A 23,043-nucleotide genomic window follows, 5' to 3' on the forward strand; every position below is an offset into this window, starting at 1 on the left:
TAAATAATGGCTTTTTTTCCTGTCTACTGTAAATGCTTCTGAATGAAAAACAGTAGTTGGCCAAGTTGCATGATTATGTCATTGAAGAGTACCTGAAAAAGAAGGCCTAACATTCAGAACATGAGATTTGTAAACAATTTTGTTTGGTAAGAATTTTTCCAAATCATTGATTCCAGCACACACTCAGTGACAATCTATATTCCTCTGTAAGCTTATCTTTAAGCATGCTACAGACACTATGACCTGATCAATCTACATGTTTTCAATAAGTGGCCATTAAATAACCAGAAAGTTTTTCTTTGTTTGGGGATGTACTGAGAGGAAATGTATTGCTTTTAAGAATGCCTTAAAGCTACATCAAGAGATGCTATGGATACAAGAATTCCAAAAACTGGTTGCTTCGTCACACAGTGATTGCCTCTGGCACTGCTTGCACAGATTCAGTCCATTGGAGCCCAACCTCTTAGGGTAGATTCTGGACATCAAACTTCAACAAATAATTCATGAAGTTTTATTAATTCCTCTTAAGTGCACCTTCACACTTTTTAAATTCAGTGTTTTTATTAATCTATATTCCTTACAGTCATAGAATGGCTTGAGTTGGAAAGTACTTCAAGGATCATCAAACTCCAACTCCCTGTTGCATGCAGGGCCACAAATCTCCATATCTAATACTAGTCCAGGCTGCCCAGGGCCCCATCCAACTTGTCCTTGAACACCTCCAGGGATGCCCTGAGAGATAATTATTACCCAAGAAAACGTTACCCTAACCTGTTTGTGATCGTAAGTTAAGCTGTTGGGGCCAAAATGAGTTCCTGGAATCATAGAATCTTTTGACTTGAAATGGACCCTTAAAGGTCATCAGATTGTTCAATGCCCCCTCCAGCCTGACCTTGAATGCCTCCAAAGATAGCACATCCACTTTCTGCATGGGCTATATTAATATAATATTAATATTAATATATTCCAATGCTTCACCATTACTGCAAAAATTCCCTCCTTATATCCAATCTAAATCTCTCCTGTTACTTTGAAACCATTTCCCCTTGGCCTATTGCAACAAACCCTGATAGTCTATCCTCTCCCTTCTTAAAGCCCTTCATTAGACACAGAAAGGCCACTGTAACATCTCCCCAGAGCCTTCTCTTCTCAAGGCTGAACAGCCCCAGCTCTCTCAGCCTGTTCTTATAGAGGAGGCATTCCATTCCTTGGATCATTTTAGTGGACCTCCTTTGCATCTGCTTCAACAGGTCCACACATCTCCTGTACTGAGGACTCCATATCTGAACACAGTACTCTGGGTGAGTTCTCACCTGAGTGCATAGCAGAGATTTCTACTTGTATTGTCCTCCCAACGTTACCTATCCTCTAAGCCCCATTTACAGTTTTCTGCATTTGTTTCATGGCTCCTAAGTCTGATACACAGATGCTGAGGAGGAAGTCGGGCTTGCTCATCCCGAAGTCTCAAAATGTATTGCCTTTTGGTTTTCAATTTTCCATGCCCTACTGCATTCTACATGCTACTGTGAATGAAATTACCCAGTTTACATAAACTAGTGGAACAAAAGCAAACATGTAACTGGCATGCTGCGTTAGTCATCAGAAATCCTCTTACTTACCAAGATAAACTCTACTTCTACCCCCACAGTTTATCTGCTTGAGAGGCTGATTACTTCCTCAACCCACAGTCCAGCTGGGTCATCATCACTTAATCATTATCATTAACCCCCCTACAGCCACACAAATCTTCAGCATTCTATGCTGCTCCATACCAAGCTACTCACATTTGGAAGCTAGCAGGTTCTGTATTGAGAGAAGCATAATAAAAATCACAAACTGAAGAATAAAACCAATTCTGCTGAAGATATATTTTTCTACTTTAATATTGTTGGCTAGCAGAATAATTTTTTTATATGTATTAGATGCTGATGGAGAGTTAGAAATCAACAAAAATAACACATAACAGAAACAGTTGATCATTAGATGATGTATAAGAGTATTCACAAGCAGATGTCTAGAGAAAAGTACAAATAGGACATAGATGATACTCTAACTCTTTCTGAACTTCTTTGCAGCTGTCATTCATCCTTAATTATTAAGCAGGCCCATATTACCAGCAAACTTTCATGTATTACAACTCATTCTCTTCTTAACAATAAACTGCCAAATAGCAGAGGTCCCAGCAGAGACCCTTGCAGGATTCTCCCATATTTACCACATCCGACCATTTATTTCCGCATATTTCCCACCTTCATCCAGTTTCTCATCCTATCCATCTCACTAATAAACAATTTTCCCTCATATAGCAATTCAGGCCAGATTTCCTTAAAAACCTTCAATGTTATATTTTCGCAACAAAAATCTTGAGAAGCCAGAGACCATGCTGTCCAAACTCCCCTCATTCACAGGGCTGCTGAACCCTTGAGAAACGTTTAAGCCTTTATTAAAGTGAGGTCATTTTTTTTATTTTTTTTTTTTTTTTTTTTTGTCATGGTTGCATCTTTTTTTAGCTAGGTGCCCTCTATTCTGGTCTTCCTTACAGTCTCTGGTGACTTGTACAATATAAAAAAGACTCTTCTGTGCTTCATAGAGTCACTTCTTCATTGAGCTGAAGCTGTACCAGTCCACAAAGCTCATTGCTGGATTTATTTGTGCTAATTGAAAACCTGAAGACTGGTCAACAACATACTGCAAAATACCTCAGAGACAAGTTTTTTCATGCATTTAAATCATCAGAAAATGAAACAAGAATTATTTGAATCACTATTCAAGTTAAATGCCTGGAATTGCATTATCCGACTTCTCCTAGCTGATTCCCAGTCAACTTGTCCAGCTTTGTTGGACCTCTAAAATTCCAAAAACCTCAGAAAAATTTCTGGATTCTTATACATCACGACTTCAAGCTTTTTTAGTTTACTTCAGGTTTGACATGTTATTCAAAGAAACCATTCTTTGGATGAGAATTTGGATATAGTAATCTGTCTAAAATACAGGCAATTCTTATGTCACATTGCATCTTTTACACCATTAAAAAAAAATCACAGTGATTCTATATATTTCAAAAGAAAAAGTAATTTAAAAGAAATACTTTAGGTATTAATATTTATTATTAAGGAAAGCACATTTCTCACAGTTCACAATGAAATAACACAGGAACTTGTCAATTACAAAATTCAGTAGATGCTGGAACGATACCCATTTAAAATGCAAAGAGGGTTTGAATAACACAAACTTACTGGTGAAATGTGAATGTCTTGAAGTGCATATTTTTACATTTCAAGCTAGATTCTGTTTTCCAATTACAAGAGAGGTAATTTTTGTACATTCATACTCAGGCTGCTGCCATATAATCCTGATCACTGTTGCTAGCTTGTGTAAGTCTTGCATTTTTTTTTGCAAGGGTATCAACAAGATATGGTATAGAAACAAAATCCAGAATTTTGAGCTGCCATTAGGAATATTATTAAACTCAACAAACATAATAAGTCATTATATTTCTTCAAGCACCCAGGAGATGTTCTGAATACATGTATAAGAAGTATTAAGCAGTTTAAACGTAGAAGTGTAAATTCTCCAGTATACTAAAATAGAATATATAATACATAAAAGATACAGAAACTCAAGTGCAATTAAGCCACTTTCAGAAAAGTTACTTTAATTTGTTCAGGTTTGTATAGCAAAGAAGGCAATTATAGTATCTTCTAGTAGGACAGAAACCCCATAGAACAATAGCAGATAAAAAAAAAGCTCACCCCTTCCAATGACCAGTGACAGCCCAACAGCCCAAGAGGAATGTAATCACTATCCGGAAAGATAATACTCCCTTAGCTCCTAATCCTTAAATGAGGGTGAGGAGGGATGATCTTCTAGTCACTCATGTGCGTTGCTTGCACCTGAGCTCCCTGGGTTAGCCATGCCTTCTCACTTGGTGCTGAACCATTGGTTCAGGCTGTGAGCTGGCAATTCCACTGCAAAGATAAATCTTTTGAACGCATACATAGCACAGGAGATTTGAATAAGACTTAAATATAATTGTTATGAAATGGGGGAATTGATATAGTGTGGCACCTTGGAAAAGAGATATTCTAAGCATACGGATATTAAATAAGCACTGACAAGGGTCAGTATAACATGGAACACCCACAATGCCTACATCTTTCAACACATGCATGGCATAAACAATTCAAATAACTGTAAAGCAGACGTTCAAGAGCAAGATTAACAAGGTCTTAAACAGATTTTAAAATTTAGATATCAACATTAATACAGATGACAAAATTACTTTGTGTTCACATCACGGAATCACAGAATTGTAGGGGTTGGAATAGAGGGGGCAAAACGAAAGGATACAACAGAAGCAGTTTGCAAATGTCATGGTTCCAGTGTAACTCTCAAAGACACATTTCCAAGAAAGTGCAAATAGCTCTAAAGAATTTGGAAAATCATGTTCAATAGAAGCAAGTAGAGGAAGACTATCCAATGAAGCCCTCCTTGGGAAATGGGAAAGTAGTAGCTGGACCATACATTGTCCCAGTGAAAAAGGTACCTCAGGGCAAGCCCAGATATTCCCAGGTCTGGACTGTGCCTATTAAGAGAGTAAGAATGCTTTTTCCCGAGCACTTTGGTTTGAATTCCTCTTGACAAAACATAGAAAAACTCTGCAGTTCTTGGTATTTACTGACTGTTCTACAATTTATTCAGATTATGAATTACAAATAATCAATTTAAGTGACTTGGGACAGTTTCATACTCAAAGTACTACACAGTGTAATTTTACTGGTTTCAGTATGACATTACTGTGAATTTCCTTATGCAATAAAAACCAAACTTGGACAAATAAATGTTTATGCTTAGTGCAACATTCCGAGTTTAAGCGGGAAAAAAAAACAACCATGTACAACAATACTTTTAGAAATTTCATCCTAAATTAACAAGATTTTCTCAAAAGCAAAATATGTTAAAATAATCCAGACTTCCTTTCAAAGAAGAGTGGTCATACCAGCTAAACTCTATTATGGATATTCATTCAGGATTAAATTAATTCCATGCAGCTTAGTTCACATCCAAAATAAATTAAGATAAATTAAATTATGGCAACTGTAATTTTGAATGCATGCTGAACAAGAATTTTATACAATTTAGCTAACCCACTTCAATTTATAATTCTAGTTACTGCAGATTAATTTTTTGAGTGTCTTTGTGTAAACAAGCACAATGATCTTATAAATGGTATCCAGAAGGACTTGGATGATTTTAAGAGCATACTCCATACTTACATAAGACCACTTATAAAAAGTATTAGCTTTTACAGCTTTTGTTTTGTTTTTCCTTGCTTAGTTCTATTTTTAAAAAGCATATTTGCATTTAAATTATTAGGTTTGAAATAAAGAATTTCTCTTTTCTGGTGGTGATATTAAAACAGGGACAAAGGTGTATTTTTAGATGAATAATAATAGAAATCTCAGAGGGAGATTTCCAGCTAAATCCAGTAACAATCATGATAATCAAACACTTCTGCATTCATTTCTATTTTTATAAAGGAAATTATTTTCTGAAACAACACAATTTTTTTTTAATCTGAAAAGTAATGCACTTTGTGAAATTATTTTTGCTATTTTCACTGTTTATCTACCTTATCTATACATAGACATAAGCCAGTCCCAGACATAACAAAGCAATATGTGTAATTTCGTTTCACATACGAACTCAAGCAGGTGGTAAAAGAGTCTAAAATTGCCCACTGCTCACAGAAAATTCTAGGCCCATGTTGCTTGTAATAATTCTCAGGCTGCACACAGCGTGAAGGAAGGAGGAACATAATTGTCACCTAAATACAAAGGTCTATGGACATCAGGCAGCTGACAAACAGTATGCTGAAGCCATGTTTGAAGGATCAATGTGAGGCTGTTCTATACTGGAACAAAGAATCCTGAATGGATAACCACTTGAAGCTATTGAGTATTTCTCAGTAAGCAAATCTATAATTTCTTAAATTTGGAAATGAGTTCATTTGATTCGTTTAATAAGAAATCTTGCAAAAACACAAAGCTAGGGCAACGCTACCTCCCACAGTGCCCCACTTGTGTATCATCAAGGCCTTTTCACAAGGCTGATCCCCAAAAGGCCATGCATCATGCCACTCTTCAGTCAAGATATACCAGGTTAGTAAATATTTAAACTAGCATATAGCCTAATACTTAAACTACTGGTATGATTTAACTGCTGTAACAGCCTAAAGCGCATCCAGAGAAGGTATATCTGGTGCTAAAATGCTCAGGGATTTCCAGCAGAAACAAGCCCTGAATGAAGAGCAATGAGGGAAAGCAGTCTCTTGTCCTAGCATGACTTTCTGTTCAGTGCATCTCCTACATCTCGCTGTGGTCCACCCAAGACATGGATTTATACAAAAACTAAATATGTTTCAAACAGCTGAGAATCAGCATAATCCCAAGTTATTTCAAATTTTTAATTTTATTATTATTATTATTTTTAAGCACAAAAGAAGTATGCTAAAAACCATGAGAACAAGTAAATTTTGTGCTGGAATGCCTTTTACATATGGCACATAAGAAGAAAGTTGAACCTTAAAAACATTGTATTCACCAAATAAAAAGTCAATTATTTGCCTTAAATTGGGTGACAGTACTAGATAGGCAATGCATTATTTCTCTTCTCTAGTAGATTCTTAATTGAGGAAATGCTAAAATCTCAACCTAAGAGCTCAAGGGATCTCATTCCCCCTTCCTCGTTCTCCCATTTCAGAGTCATTCATATTTATCCAATGGTAAATAAGACTATGAACCATTTCTAGGTCACAGACAAAATATTAAAGTGAGGGAGCATGATGCAATCAAATCAGAGGGTTGTTTTGTTTTTTTTTTCCTACAGTTGGGATGATCTAAATCCAGACATTCATCAGTTTAAGACTGTGTGTCATGTATACAGCCACTTAAAAATTCATCTGCACAGCTTTCTCTCTTCTCCTGTCAAAAACTAGTAAATTCCTATAATTTGATTTCAACCTAAAACATCTTAGAACCTGACTATAAGTGTTACTATTTTAAGATCCACTTGTACATTGAACTTGCAGTCATGCTCAGGCATGGATAGATTTTCAAGTTCTTAAATCACTGCTCGTTTCAGCCAATGATCAGATAGACCAAGCAAGTGCAATTTTAAAAAAGTAAATAAATCTAAATTAACGCATTTTAAAAGCACTTCTGAAAGCTATTTTCATTCTGAAATACTTTCAAAAAGCCTGTAACCTAAAATTCTGCCTGACATCATTTAGTATAAAAAATTACAGGCCAGAAAAAGACTGATAAATCTATTTCCCACAGTTAAAAAAAAAAAAAATAATAGCCTCATGACTCATGAGCATGACAGGTGCAAAAGAATTAAATGGCAAGGAAAGAAAGCCACACAAACAATTTCAGACAGCTTTGCATTGCAGATATACTTAAATATAAATATTTAGGAAAAAAAAAAAAAAAGATTCCTACCCAACCATCTCTAAGCAAGCTCAGGTAGCTACTGCTCCCTTCAGAAGTAGGCTGGAATTCTCACATGGCTTCTCATAAAAGATTTAACTTTATACAGTGATGACAATCTGTATGATAGGCACAGAAGTTGAGAAATCCTGGGAGGTCAGATGAAGAGAAGTTCTTACTGAACATAAAGAAAAAGGTATGGAAGAACAGGCATCCCATTCAGAAAATGTAAGTACGCATTTAATTAAAGCAAAGAGGGCCAAGGCTGAGGAAAAAAATAATAATGACAAACAAAAGAACATCAAAATCTCAGTCCAGTTATCATGGAAAATGCAAAACAAATGGGTGGTGGACAAATAAGAAGACTTTTTATCACTCATATGCCTGCTTCATGTCAGCTGTATATGATTTCTATCAGCTTCCAGTGAAGTAAGCACCTTAACCAACACTTGTTTTCAGAGGTGTTTCTCTATGCCGAAATTCAGTTCTGGATCTTCTGTATTTTTTGATTTTATGTTTTTATCTGCTACAAAAACTGATCACAGCTTTTTAGGATTGTAAACAGAGCAAAGATGCTATTGCATGGTGAGATTCGTGGTCACATTCAAGCCCTTTCATGCCAAGCAGAGTTCCCTCTCCCACACTGTTCCACATCACATAAAATGGACTTGAACTTCAGATTCTCACTTCCTAGACTGCTAACTTGTCCAATGACAGGTCCCCAGAAGCAGGACCACATATCATTATGATGCACTTACATTTTGTATAGTACTTTACTCCTACAAACTTACTCCATAAATTCCATCAATCATTACACCACCAACTTCATTTCAGCTATTCTCATCCTAATTTCAGTGGGATTATTCCCCAGTGTAAAAGAGTTGTTGTACAAAGATGCATATCATGATCTAGTTCCTACCAAATACAGCCATGAGCATTTACTGTGCTTGCCTCTGAATGCAGCATTATGTAACCTTCCCTTGGCTTACCCGTCTGGAGAAATATTAAAATAAATTAACATTTTACTGGTTCTCTAATTGGAAGTGTCTGCTTGAAACAAATATGTTTATCAAACAGTTTGACTGGGAAAATACATTACTGTAGCTGTAGTTACCCAAATTACATGTTGTCTAAAGCAAAAAGGGCAAAAGCCATCTGGCTCATATAACTTACATTTTCTAGACAGCTTGCAGCTGGTTCTGATTAAGCAGCATCTCAGTACTCCCAGAGTTCTATTTTTATCTCCACAGGTTTATTTTTAGGGCTCACACATCCCAGGCACATGATGTTTACATTAATAAGTGAACAACCGCCTACGGTTAAGAAAAGCTTTGTGCAATTCTTGTGGCAAAGTCACTGCACAACATGGAAGGATGGATAGATGAATAAAACATCATGTGAACTAATTAAAGAGTCCTTGCCCACCTCCAATCTCTCCACAGGAATGCAGAAAGCATCTCTACAGAGCTTGACTGGCAGGAAGGAGAAGAAAGTGCTAGACAACAGGCTGATTTGCTACAGAAATAGCATTCTCCTCGCATGTCCTAGTGGTAGAGCACATATATCCAACTGCTCCATAAGAAAATTTCTTTTCCCAATAGAATCTATAGATGGCCAGGACAGCTTATCTCTGCATGCTGTGCAACCAAATGTATTAGGTAGTGTAAATATTGTCCCCACCATCTTAGAACATTAATATTGAACAAGAAAACATGCATGATTTAGAGTGACTGTAAGCTCCTTCTAAAGCTCTGCAGATGTCAAAACCATGAATACTGCAAGCCTAGAAGGCACTGGAAAGCCTATTTGCAGATATACATGCACAGAAATGCATATGCAATTTACACACAATTTTTTAATTCTAATATACCAAGTCTTTCCTGTACAATTAAACCCTGTCATGAGGATATTAAATGTACACATGAGAAAGGCTCATGGGAGAAAGGGAGAACATAGATCATTTTTCAGTTGATCAGTTGAGAGTTTCCTATATTGCTGAAAGAACTATATTACTAAATTGCCTTGTACAGACAAAACTGCACCCACAGGACAGGTGTCTTCCTGCCCTCTGCAAGTCTATAAGTACTTCTGAATAGTTGATTGATATCAAAACATTATTTGTCATCTGTCACAACTTCCTTAGATGCTAATGGAGAGCACACATGACTTTCTTGCAATTTCAGCTAGGGAGAGCAAATAGAGTCCTCAAGTGTATCCAAGCAAAATGAATATTCTAATATAACAGTTTGAGAAGGTAAAACAGTGATGAAGTCACAGAAATAACATGAGGGAAAAGTTATGTAGTCATTTCATACAGGGATGTTATGTTTTGAGAAAAAGCTGAACAGAATATACAAAGCACTCAGAGGCTATTTCAAGATTACCCCATCATAGCCTACATTTACTTGAAAATGCGTCCACAAAAGTTTGTCTAAGGCAAATTCTGAATGTTTTGATGCAAAAAAAATAAACGAGATTTACCAGTATCTCAGACATCTTTTGAGCAATACAGAAGAGCTGTCAGCATCCACAGCAGCTTCTGAGAGCTGAGTCAGGAATATCTAAATGAGCTGTATTCACTTGACCTCACTAAAGATACATTTCAAGGCTAGAGGAACAACTGCAAGTACCCTAGGGGAAGCTGTGAAAAATATCTGATGTCTGTTTTCTTCATGTAGCCTAGAGAGCCTTTATTGCAGAGTACTGCTTCAAAATGCTGCTGCCTCAAAGTGCAGACTGGTTGTATTTTATTTCTTTCTCCAATTTAAAGCAGAGGATCTGCTCAGCTTCTGTTAAATAGCTTCTGTTGAAATACATTGCTGGCATCATTATTCAGACTCAACTTCTTCTGTTCTTAATGAGAAGATCCCAATTAAGTGGAAATAGCACATAGGCTGCATGTTATAACAAGACAAAGGATTGCTAATGCTGTTTCAGAGTTAGAAAGCTGACTATTGAAACGATTAACATCATTTTGCACCTCTGATTAGGACATTATGTGATTCACAGAACAGTGAGAATACACAATAATTAACAAGTCTGCATACTTACAGAAAACATCTTTTTCCTCTACCATGCCCCAGATAAGTAAACCTTCATAAATTTTCCATTCCCGTCACTTTCCATTGACCAGCATAGCAAGAATCAAAATAAAGACAATGTGAAACATCCATATATGTATCACATAGACATTTAGTTTTGAAGAAATATCCAATTTCTGCAGAGAACAGATGTAGCTGAATACATTAGTATGTAGAGGAAGACAGATGTGAGCATCTGTCATCTTCTTCATTTGTGCTGTGGCCAAGTCCTACAAGCCAAATGGGGACGGACATGAAACCTGGCTTATACATAATCTAGACACTTGAGAATGACTATATCTGCAAATTAGGAGCTATTAAGCAGTGAGAGATTAACAAACTCTTACGCACTCCTGTATATGATAACTTTTCCTTTGGTTTTTATTGTCCACATACAGTTTCTGGATAGAAACAACTTAAGTATCAAGGTCAGACACACCACTGCACTGGAGTGACACTATCAAGAAATCACATTTCTTTGCCTAAAGAATCCTGAAGAGGAAGTTTCATGGATCAACTGTTATGATGTAATTTCAGAAAGAAAAAAGCTGTCTCAGAAGGACTAGATATAAAGAATATTTGTGCAGTTTAAAGTAAAACAAAAAAATCAATATACAACAACTGCAGATAAAAGAAAATTGGCAGTTACAAACATTATAGAAAAACATATTAGAATTCTAATTATCCTAATACAGGAGGTGCAGAATCATAAATAAATAGGATGAAATACAAAGGAAAATAAAAAAGTAATATATTTTGGGTAGAAATGAAAAAATAAACACAGTAACAATCAAACAAAACTCAGAAATATAAAGCAACATATAGAAGACTGGATAATGGTAACCCTGAACCCACTTCTACGATATATTGCACTAAAATTTATAGTAGCCAACAGTAAAAAGTTATTCAAAGAACAGGTAACTCTCCAAAATACCATTAAGAGTGGAAGGTGGAGATGCAAAGTAAAGATTTCTGGCTTTTTTTGTTTGTTTTTGTTTTTTTCCAATATCACTAACTAGAAGAAGATACCCATTTTTAGGTGGCAAATGGAGAATTTAAGAGATAAAAATGAAAAATACTACAAGACTTAGTATTATCTATATCAAAAGATTAAATAAATGAATCCATCAAAGAGGAGACTGAAAAGAAACACTAGCAAACCCTAGGGAACCCATGCTAAAGATACGAAGAGGCAAAAAGGGTAGTAGCAATCACTAGATCTCAAATCTGCAGACTGATCAGTAGTTAAATATAATTTGTGACAAAGGACACTGGTTAGGAATTGAGAAATACCAATACGACTTGCTGCTCTGTTTTCATAGAAACTGTCTGTGAGTTGAGCAAAAAATCCCTAACATTCCAGATCCACTGAAATGAGTTTTTGCCACATAATCTTAGGTTTTCCTCCTTTCTAGAAGCCAAAATTCCCAGCCAGAAGCCAGTACCTCCAGCATACCACATCACAGCCTCAGAGATTACAGTTCTCTCCAGAATTAGGTTTTGCCCTAGGACTCCTGACAGCTGCCCAGCTAAAACATTTCTGTCAGGTTTCCTCACAACTTAGCACACAGACAGAATAGGCATTATCTAGGAATTATGTGATTTCAAAATCCTTTCCCTATCTGACACGAGCAACAGTTCAAAATAAGATATTTATTTTATTGATCTATTTCAGACCACAGTAAACTGTGAAAAAAAAAAATCTTAAGAGTTTACAAATCTTGTATGCATAAACTGCAGTGTATGAAGGAAAAGAAATCCATGTTTCCAGATATAATCACACATATAATCAGGTCATCAAGATCCTGCAATCCATACTACCATCAATTCTTAAGACAGGTGTTTGCCTAGCATCCACAGGGATGATCACGGGTTTTTAAAGTGTCTTGACATAAGTTCAAATCACAAGTTCCGTTCATTCAGCAGAGCCTGGATCCAACCCACAACTCACACAGCACAAAATACTGTCTTAAGTTTGGTCCCTTTAGACCTTCAGATCCGATATGCTACAAAGCAGTACTTAATTTCTAGATTAACATATTTCACAAACTATAACATTTCAGAGTTTGTAATGAAAATTTGAAATCATCACCAGCTTCAAAATTAAGATGCTAAAAAATAGTCCTGCTTTTTATGAGTTTCCCAATCTGAAAATTACCTGTTATAAGTGTTTTAATTATCACTACAGAAGCACTTATTCTGCAGAAACACATCTGGGCTGCTAAAGACAAAATTAGGATGTGGTGTGTGGGTAGAAGAAAAATTAAAAGTTGGTAAACACACCTTTTTTAAAGTGTTCAATATCATCAATATCTAAGCAGCTAATTTAACAAATGAAGAAATTAAAAGGAAGTTTGAAGACTTCATATTTGTATTTCTGTATAATACATCATTTTATATTTTAGGAACAGATCACTAAAAAAAAGTTAACGTTATAAATTATTGCATGATCTTTCACAGAATCATCAGGTTGTAAGAGAACCTAAAGCCCATCCATTTCCAACCCCTTCTGCCACGGACAGGGCTGCCGCCCACTAGATAAGGTTGACCAGAGTCCCATTCAACCTGGCCTCAAACATCTCCAGGAATAGGGCATTTCGTTTCATCAAAACAAGTTTCACATGGTTCTAACTGCCTTCTGATGCATAAATCCTAATAAATAGTAAAACCTCCAGATGCTGAATTTTAAAGTGGCACTCTTTATGACCGACAACTTGAACTTGTTGGTCATCTCAGCTGAAGGATGAAAAGGTCCAGTGGGCCTCCAAACTCAAGGCAGAACTGGCTTCTTTTAATATACAAAGACCAGAAATGGCCAATAAGTTGAAGATATGAAGTTCTTGGTGTTTTCCCTCCAGCTTTACCTAGTCCTAAGTAATCTTGCAGTACTGGAGACTGACCATGCTTCTGCTTAAAGATTACTTGTAAGCAATTCTTTTAAAGGCAGTACATAATTTCATCTTGCATCTTCTTCTCCTTGCCAATATCCCTGTTTGTGTGGCTATGTAGTAAACCATAATAAGAAACCAATCCAGGCTAAAAACAATACTTAAACTTCCCCCCCCCGCCCCCCCATGGGAACAGATGAGCCTGGATCAGCTCCCAGATCTGGTTCACTCTATGGCCACACAAATAAATACACCTGGAACAACTGAACAGTCAATGAGAAGAAGAAGAACCAGAAGCGCTTATTCTAGTCCACCACTGAACAAGGCCATTCTCAAAATGCAATCTCCCCTTAGTGGCTTCCTGACTTGCACAGTTCCCCTGTTCAATCTCCCACTGCTGGTTGCTCTCATGCATTCCCATGCTGACATTTCTCCATCTCCCTTCCCACACACTGACAGACACACAGCAGTGACTCCCGACACCAAACCATTTAGTACTCACTGAAGTGAATCAGCAACCTGATGAGTGAGATCATTCAGAAGCAAAATAAGTTTGCAGCTGTGCAGAGAACCCTGAGCACCTCCTACACTACTTGCATTGTCAAATATGAGTTTTAAGGGCTTTCCAAGCTGAGAGATATTTAAAAAATGATTTTGTTGTTTATCTAGGTACTATAAAAACAATTCCCTAAATCTTACAGTTCTGATGGCATTTTCTGAACCTTCTGTGTGTGTCAGACTTAGCAGCCCATGGACAAAAGAGCAGGTTCCTATGACGGCTTTGCTTAGCTTCCAGCATAGAAGTGGCCATGAGTCCAAATCCACCTGCCTATCCGTAGGAGCTGCAGCTGCTCAGACACTACAGCGGCAAGGCCCAGTACAGCATTCAGATCCCAACATCACAGTATGGGACTTCAACACTTCCTGGAATTAATGTGGCATAGTCATTTCCTTTAGTTGATCCTTTAGGTTTGAGACGCTATTTCCATCCTCTTCTCAAAGCAAACGTATGTACTTAGGGAAAGCTTCACAGTTTAAGTTGAAGAGTTTACATCAAGTGCAGCCACGCTTCAATAAAGCAAAGCAAGATGCTCTCATTGTGCAAGTTGCGTGCTACCACAAAACAGCTTAGAGTTACAGGCAGCAAAGCAGAAGCAAAGAAGTATTTCCTGATTTTCCAGATTTACTTAGAGAAATGGCAGACTTCTCTTCAGTAAGAGCACATACTTTTTCATATATTTTGTAACAACTAAAGCAACTTCTGGACAGCTTTCATGATTAATAGATTGTAAAGATGTGCCACACAAAGACTTAGATCCCTATCATTAACTTGCATGTTCCAATGGTTAATTTGCAAGACTGAAAAAAATAAGCCTAATTGCAAACCTGAATTTGTCTAGTTTCATCTTTAGCCAACAGATATCATTAAAGTTCCTCTATAAGATTAAATACATTATGTATCCAAAATCTTAGGCAAATGAGTAGTCATATATTTTTTTTTTTACATCACATAGTCTCTCAACCTTCTGAAAAGAAGGCAGACTGAGTTCCTTCTTTCAATACGTTACGTTTTCTAGACTCAGCATTATTTTTGAAAAATCTTTTTCAAAGCCCTTTTGGAAATGTTGCTATCAGAATTAGAACCAGCACTCTAAGAATAGCTTTGTACGCTTAGTCTAAAGGGAGACTCAAGGAAAAGTTTAGCTTGACTCTGACCAGCTCTTCTTAGCACTGAAAAGGAAACTAAGACATATTCATTGCTGTTCAGGCAAAGCTTCTCTCTATCCCCAATACCAGATTTGGCCACCATAGCAAAAGCATTACTTAGCACTCAGCTCCCAAGCCATAGGGTTGGCAACACTCTTACAAGATATTTACAGGCTCCTTTTAATGAATATTCTACAATTTTCCTCTTACACATCCTTGCTTCCTTTATTTGATGAAAATGCTTATTTTTCAAAAGAAGCAACTTCATCAAATGGACCCATATAACCTTAAAAAACATTTATTCCAACATAACTGATCTTAGCATTAACAGTATTAATGTTTTTCTCTAGATAATTGATAAAAATAGTGAATAATGTTAAAGTAATAATAAATTTCTAGAGAAATTTCCTAGGAAAATCTTCAGAGAATGAAAATTTTCCCTATGCACAATGCTTTCTGAGATCCGTTAGACAGTTTTTATTTCATTTACTGCTGTAATGATTTTGGATAGTGCGATTTTCAACAGATTGTCACATACCACAGAAGCCTAATTATATTCCTCAACAATTATCTTACATCAAGCAAGCTTTCTACCACCAAAAATATTAACCATTTGTTTGAAAAGCTGTAGCTTTTATTTCATCAGAATCACGTTAGCTGACACGAGTTACAATACCACATTTCATTCTCTATGGAATGCAATCTGCTGATTTGCCTTTCCTGAGGTCACTCATAATAACAACATATGTTTACCTTTATGTATATCTATAGGTATTTAAAACAAAATATGTTCCTAGATTTTATAACATTTAAAAATTTGCTTATACAATTACAATATTCTTGAATTATCTCCTGGTTCATGGACTGTTACTGGACACTAGTGTAACCTTTCACTGGATTTTAATATTAAATCAGCAGCAGTAATACCAATTTGAAGCATTTTTGTATTTAGTCTACAGAAGAATTTTTTATATTTAGTCTATGAGGAAAATGACTTATGAAAAAGTAGAGAAAAGCAGAACAAAAAAAACAGAGGGAGCGAGCAATTCCTCAAGGGGAAGAAACAATATCTATTAAAGAAAATCAGAATTAAGACAGAAAAAAAAAGTGATGTAACAGCAGAAACTGGCAATATTCAGTGCCCAGCTCCTCTCTGTTCCCCCAGAATTTATTGAGGAAATTGAAATCGCTTTCAGATTGACTGCAGCAACAAGCAGCTCTTAAAAATACTAAAGACCTGAAAAAAATAAGTAATATTGAAGAGCAAAAGGAATGAAAAAATATTTCCAAAATATTAAACATCAAAAATATGACTGTGATTTTAATTCCATAATTACAGGTACAGTAAAAAAACCCTGATTTTACCTAGTTGTAAATGAGTAAGTTCCACAAATTTTGAATCTGTTCTCTTTAGCAGTGAGCCAACAATGGCATATTTTTGAAAACCAGCAAGATCCCAGGGATGCTGAGAAGCTCTCTCGTCCTAATCGATGGACAGCTTTCCATAATATAACACCTTCTATTTAGCAATAGTTTGCAATAGCTACAAAGCTGCTCGTCAGTTTGGATTTCCAGGTACTTTTTCTATATCATCTATGAATATCCTCTATCAACATCACTCGCCCATCTTCCCCAACAGAGATGATTCTACCTGAAGTAATTCCATGAACTAGTGAAGAATTTTTGGTTTTGTTTTTAATAGAAGTGGTTCAACTTAAATATTCTAATGTTATTTTTAATTTCACAGTGACAAGCATAGAACAAAACCTGAACGATCAGGATGACAGGGGGGCAGAATGGTATCACCCTGAACTTTTCTCTGGGTACAAGACAAAAACCCAGCATTTTCACATCCCCATGATCTTTACAGAAATATTTATGGACCACCATTCCTAATAGGTCTTGTTTTTCTTTTAAAAGATCTGGGTAAGAAATGCTGTATTGAAGTGATTTTATATGATCTGTTCAGAAAAGAAGCAAGGGTAGAATCCTTGGGAACTGAACTGGTATTTATGTAACAGGAAAAAAAATCCCCAACCACACAACCATGTTAATAGGAGATACATTTCAAAACATTAGGCAGTCAGAGATAAATGAGTCCAAAATACATCCATGAGTAATAATTCACCACTTGGGTATTATTTAGTATTATAGAAAAACAAGTCTCACTTAAAACAACAGTTCAGCTATTCCATGTAAGAGCAAATAAACATATATCTTTTTTCTGTCTAAAGCTTTTTCTAAATACAGACCAGTAGAGAACATGCAGTAGCAACAGGATGTAAACATTTCCTTAATGATCTTACAATTTATAACAAGCAAAGCAAACAACAAAACATCAGCATCTTCCCTGTTGGGATTCAGCATTTACTTCCTAGCCCTGCAGATTAGAAAGAGCCAAGTCCCTCCAGGTTCAGAGAGTTGAGATCAATTTAACAAGTTGCAGTGTTATTGCAAGTCAATGTTGCTACACAGGAGACCTATTCATTGCACCATCATACAACCTAAGGAAATACTTATGTGCATTGGTGCTGCAAACAAATCCTATATAGAGGGATTTCTCAGATACTTTTTCAATAAAACATGCGTAATTCTTTCTAGTTCCACATCAGGTCTTTCAATGGCCTTTCTGACATTTTAACTATCAAGGGAAAGCAATTCTAAATAAATATTTCCTCTACTTCTACACCACAGCACAAAGCTTCTGCTAATAGAAATACCTCAAGGACTTAGAGATCCCATTGGAAAATACAGAAAAGTATAGCACTATGCACAATACTTTAAGCCTCCTATAGCATTTCAAGCTTTCTCACTGACAGAACAAACCATCCTTGAAATGGCTAAATTCAGCTACAGAGTTGCACCGCTTTACCAATTTGCAACTTGCTTTTTGTTTGTTTTCCTTTTGTTTGTTTTTTTAAGGTATGCTGTTTACACAGAAGAACATATGAATGTACATATATAAGCTTCATACATAAGCTTTTTAAATGTGGGCCAGATAAACTCTAAAATAAAAAGCAGAAATACCATTCTGCTGTAATCTACAGCCATGACAAAAAATACTGATGTTACAAAAACCTTAGGGACAATTCAAGTGATACAGAAGGCACAGAGACTGACTTTTACATGAAGTAGCATCCCAGTATTGAATGATAGAAAATCTGTTTTTGAATAGTCTATACTAAATGGGAATGTTTACAGCTTCTCACCAAGAAATTACATTAAACTGCTCTAACTACTGGCTGTGGCAGAATATGGCAATCTATTGTCTGAAGAGGCACAAGATTTTCAGGGGGAAAAAAAGCAAGAGCATAAAAACATCTACTTTAACACTATTCAACACATCTCCAGCAGGCTTTTATCATTAGAACTGCTGCCCATGTCAGTGCCAATCCAATTAATAATTCTTTGGGGGTACGAGGCATTCTTCATCCACTACTGCAGAATCTTAGAAGTAAAATGAGTGGATTCAATAAAAGCATTCAGTAATTTTAAATCTTCTAAAACATTAAAAATCAAGTGTTAAGCATTCACACAAACGGGAGGACATTCCTATCAGAATAATCTCTTTCACTTTATTACAGTGACTACTCTTGTAGCAGAAGTTTGAGTTACCAGGTGTATGGGATCTGCTGAGTCACGGCCTGAACCTCTGATTGATCACCAGAGGTGAGCAATGAGTCAGCCACAGGAGCTCAGGTGAAGGCAATTCAGCTGTGCTGCCGGAAGGGGTGGAGCCTGGCTGCACCTCTCCTAGACCCATTTAAGAGCTGACTGCCAGTGGGGAAGGATCTCTTCTGGAGATCTGCTCTGCTGCCATTTTGTAAATGAGCCCAGGATACGGGTAAGCATTCTATCTAGTCTCTTTTTGTTATCATTATCTGCTTTGCCAAACTCTCTTGTTATAATTATGAAATAAACATCTTAATATTCATTGATTATACACCATGAAAAGGTGACAAAACACAACAGAAAACACATCTCGGAATCCTTCGAGTAGGAGAGAGAAGAAATACTGAAACAAACTCATCCTGATTGGTACACAGCATTTACCCTTAGCAGGGCACAAGACCAGAGTTCAGATAAAACTTGCCTCATTTCAAGCTTTTTACAAAGGCCACTATTCACTCTAGAAGCCCTTCGTAGTCAAAAACAGGTGGGGAGAGAAAGAAGCAACTCATCTTGTAAATGTGCTTCTATATCCATGTACTAGTCTACAAACACTAGAAAGCATTAAGACATGAAGCAACACCACTAACTCCTGCATCAACAGAAGATGATTATTTCCCAAAATCCATGTCATGCAAAAGACAGGGACTAAGGAAAAGAAAAATGTGGATTCTGCTAGTGATATTGCCCTTGAATTTCATAACCCTGTGTGTGCAACAGGTGTTTTGACATGGTTGGTGAAATAATGAAGTTTCCACAGATAAACACTGGCAATGGCAGAAATGTCGGCCTCTTCCTTAAAACTAATAAATAACTAAATCCAAGTGCTCTCACAGCTCCAAGAGGAGCAAGCCTGCAATTTGAACTACTAAAAGGCTTATACGCAAGCTATAAAGCCACGAATTTTCCCATTAGATAGGAAGAACTCCAGCATGGCACAGTAAAACAGTTCTCTTATAAAGCAAAGAGGCAAAGACCTGACTATCAGGTTGGCCACACAAACTTTATTTTATTTTAAAAATTCTAATTATTCCTTTGCTCATCTTTCCATTGAACAATAAAATAACATTCCAACATCTCACTACAGTTCAGGAACAGAAGTCCATAAGCATGTTCAAGTTCTGTGATCGTGCAGTTGTTAGCAGCATACAAGAGCTCAGAGAGATAATAGAATTAAGTCCTTCATCCTCAAAATCTGCTCTGAAAAGTGTGCAGGTAGAAAATGGACAACGTACTGAAGACTATTAAGTAGATTTTCATTAAGAGACTACAGAGCATTTTGTGTGTTGAACAAATAACAGATCCTTCTGAGAAATAATATGTCAACATACAATTCACACTGTATGATACTGCATACATTTTAGGAAGACTAATTAAAGTTTTCCAGGCAAACATAATAATGGCATTTTCTGACTACTTGACTTTTTATTAAATCTCTCAAATACTTTTTATACATTGAAATTAAGCTACTAGATACAGATACGCTGAATTTGGTAGTCTTATTCTCTTTAGCAGATCTGAGATTTCATTCCCCCCGCCGTCTGTCAACCTCTAATGTGATTTCCCAAAGGTGCTAGAACTTCTCCAGCGAGATAACACAGCGAATAAGTATTTTAAATGAAATCCTGGCTCTGTACAATGTACTGCATTGTTCATATGTAAGGACAACAGTGTAGTGCTATAGGCAACAAACAGTGAGCCTGCTTCCCTTCTGAATCAGAAAGTAAGTTCAGTGGTCAGGATGTACATATAAAATGTATATAAACCATTCTATCTCTTAAAATCTGTACAAAAGCTAAAAGATGTGCTGCATAGCTAATAGCTCTCAGAAAAGCAGTGAATATCAATTTAGAAAAATGAAAATTAGAACAGATGTATACAGTAGATGCATGTTTCACATCTCCAAATAGGAAAGCATGAAGACTCAGTTTGTACCAGAAGTTAGAAGCAATGAAAGTCACTTCAGTTATACACTGTGCAAGCTTCCTGACAAGTTCTTTTAAAAATCTGAAGTTCTCAAAAGCGCTAACAGAACACGTAATTTTTCATTCAAAGTAGGCAACTCACCGTGTTCTCTAAGCTGTTGCTCAGTGTTTCAGCTGTTTCCTAACCAACTACTTCCCATCAGCAGGAGAGATAAATCCATGATCACTAGTTCTGAAATTATTTCAATATATTTCTACTTTCCAGAAGAATGCTCTAAATACGGCCAATGGAACAGAAGTGCTAACACTTGCATGGTATTCATTAAGAAATCTGTGAACTTAAGATATTCCTATCTTATGGTTCCTGCTATGAGATCAGCACACTTTGCTTTGTCTTCCCCTTTCACGCCAATCAATGGCTTAATTTTCCACAGATGCTTTTGTGTGTCAAAGATACTTAACTTGTTTTCACACTGAACTAATTAAAACAAGGAAAACTGAACACAATATACACTGAAGCAATCCCAAAATTGTTGGTGGAACTCAGTTGGGATGTCGGGTAACTGAGGATAGTGAGTCTGGGAAGAGTAGACTCTAAGGACTACCTTTAAAGACATTTAGGCATCCAATTTCTTTTGAAATATTCCTAAAATGCCTAGATTCCTTTACAAGTAACCTTGTTATATTGAATGCTTCTCCTTTATTGGATTTAGAAAGACAGCAGACATGAATGCAACATTTATGTTTTCATAGTAATGAGATTACTGGAAAATTTACTACTTTTTTTTTTAATGAAAACCAGCTTCATTTTGGCTACAGGCTTCTGTATACCATCTACTGCAAGAAAAGATACATTGGAAAGAGATCAAATTGAATGGTGTATCTTGGAACTTGAACTGTACATTTAGGAAAGTATAAAATAATTTCTTACTAGTTACTTGAATACAGATAAAATAAAGAAATGCCTCTATACTGCCTACCCTATGACGATTTATATGGATAATTCACTGCATGTACTGAATCACACTGCAACAAAAAAGCATGAAACCCAGCTGTTTTACTCAATGTAAGAGCAATTACTGCCATATTTCAACTCTACAGACAACAATTCTCCAAGAAACCTCAATGAATTATATTTCTAAGAGATAGGGCATCTAGCACATAAACAGAGCTTACTGTTACAGCATTTTCCCTGATGCTTTTATAAGCTGTTTGTACGAAAGCAAAGCAGTTATAAAATAAGCCACCTGTAAAGGGTTATTTTATCAACAGTACTAGGAATAGATACATGGAGTGTGGGTGAATGAAGTGTGAACCATATGCAACATTGCACAGATTTGAACTGGGGACTCTCACTTCTCAAAAGGGCTCAAGTCAATGCATGTTCCATATGCAGCATTCTTTCTTTGGAAGTTTGAACACAGGCTATAAGGCTATAGGTACTAATATTTCACTACCTACTGCAGATTTACCTGCAGTAGCTCATTTTCCAGGCATAAGATGAAGCACATCCAGAAACCCCTGTTAGGCAGCCATAAAGAAAGAAGCTCTGCAGTGAACATCCAGTGTGGGCAAATACAACTTTAGAGCTAAAAACAACAGAATGCCATCTGCATTCTTTCTTTAAAAAAAGAAGTTGTGCAAATATAAATGTAATCACTAAACACAAGTATTAAAAATTAAAACATTTTAAAATAGTTATTCATGTCCAGATGTGATTATTCAATTTCTTTATAACGTTTACAAAAATATTTAGAAAGCACTGGCTTAAAATTCTGATAAGACGCTCCCCGAAAAATAGCCTTTTTCACCTGCATAGCCTCTATCTTGTTTTTTAAGATAGTCACATCTTATGAATTGTAGCTGGCATATCAGTCACTTGCCAAATCCATTTTGTCACCATAAAGTTCTGTACATCCTAACACAGGACAGTATTCTTCAGGAGTGGGGTGCAAAAAAAAAAGAAAGAAGCAGACTGACCTGGTTGTGTTGTGGAGCTCATTGCTGTTGATGGAATGATAACTTGTTGATGGTGTAAAGTCAAACTGGCAGATGTTGTAGAGACTTTGAGGTTCTGTCTGAAATGGGGTGGGTCTGTGGAAAGTAAAGAAAAAAAAGTCTATATTTGACCTATACATTAACAACATGCTATTTTAAGAGATGTCAATCACAATTACACAGAATATCCAAAACCCTTATCAAGACTAAATGTTCTTTCTGTCACATCAATTTTTACTCTGAATTCAAAATCAAAGGACCACTGAAAACATGATTAAAACTGAAA

General features: G+C 36.2%; 1 protein-coding gene across 2 annotated transcripts in view; it reads right to left on the minus strand.

The window, feature by feature from the left end:
• HDAC9 (histone deacetylase 9) overlaps positions 1 to 22,851 on the minus strand; it is a gene marked incomplete at both ends in the record, with an annotated part of 403,985 nt that extends 381,134 nt beyond the window's left edge. The window contains one exon of one of the 2 annotated variants that reach the window (XM_079538447.1): positions 22,740 to 22,851. In XM_079538447.1, the coding sequence (XP_079394573.1) occupies positions 22,740 to 22,761 (22 nt within the window). The remainder of the gene's footprint in view (positions 1 to 22,739) is intronic. The other variant, XM_079538448.1, reaches the window with a different exon arrangement.
• Between the last annotated feature and the right edge of the window lie 192 nt (positions 22,852 to 23,043).

Source organism: Tetrao urogallus (genome assembly GCF_951394365.1).
Source record: "Tetrao urogallus genome assembly, chromosome: 7".
Lineage (NCBI taxonomy): Eukaryota > Metazoa > Chordata > Aves > Galliformes > Phasianidae > Tetrao > Tetrao urogallus.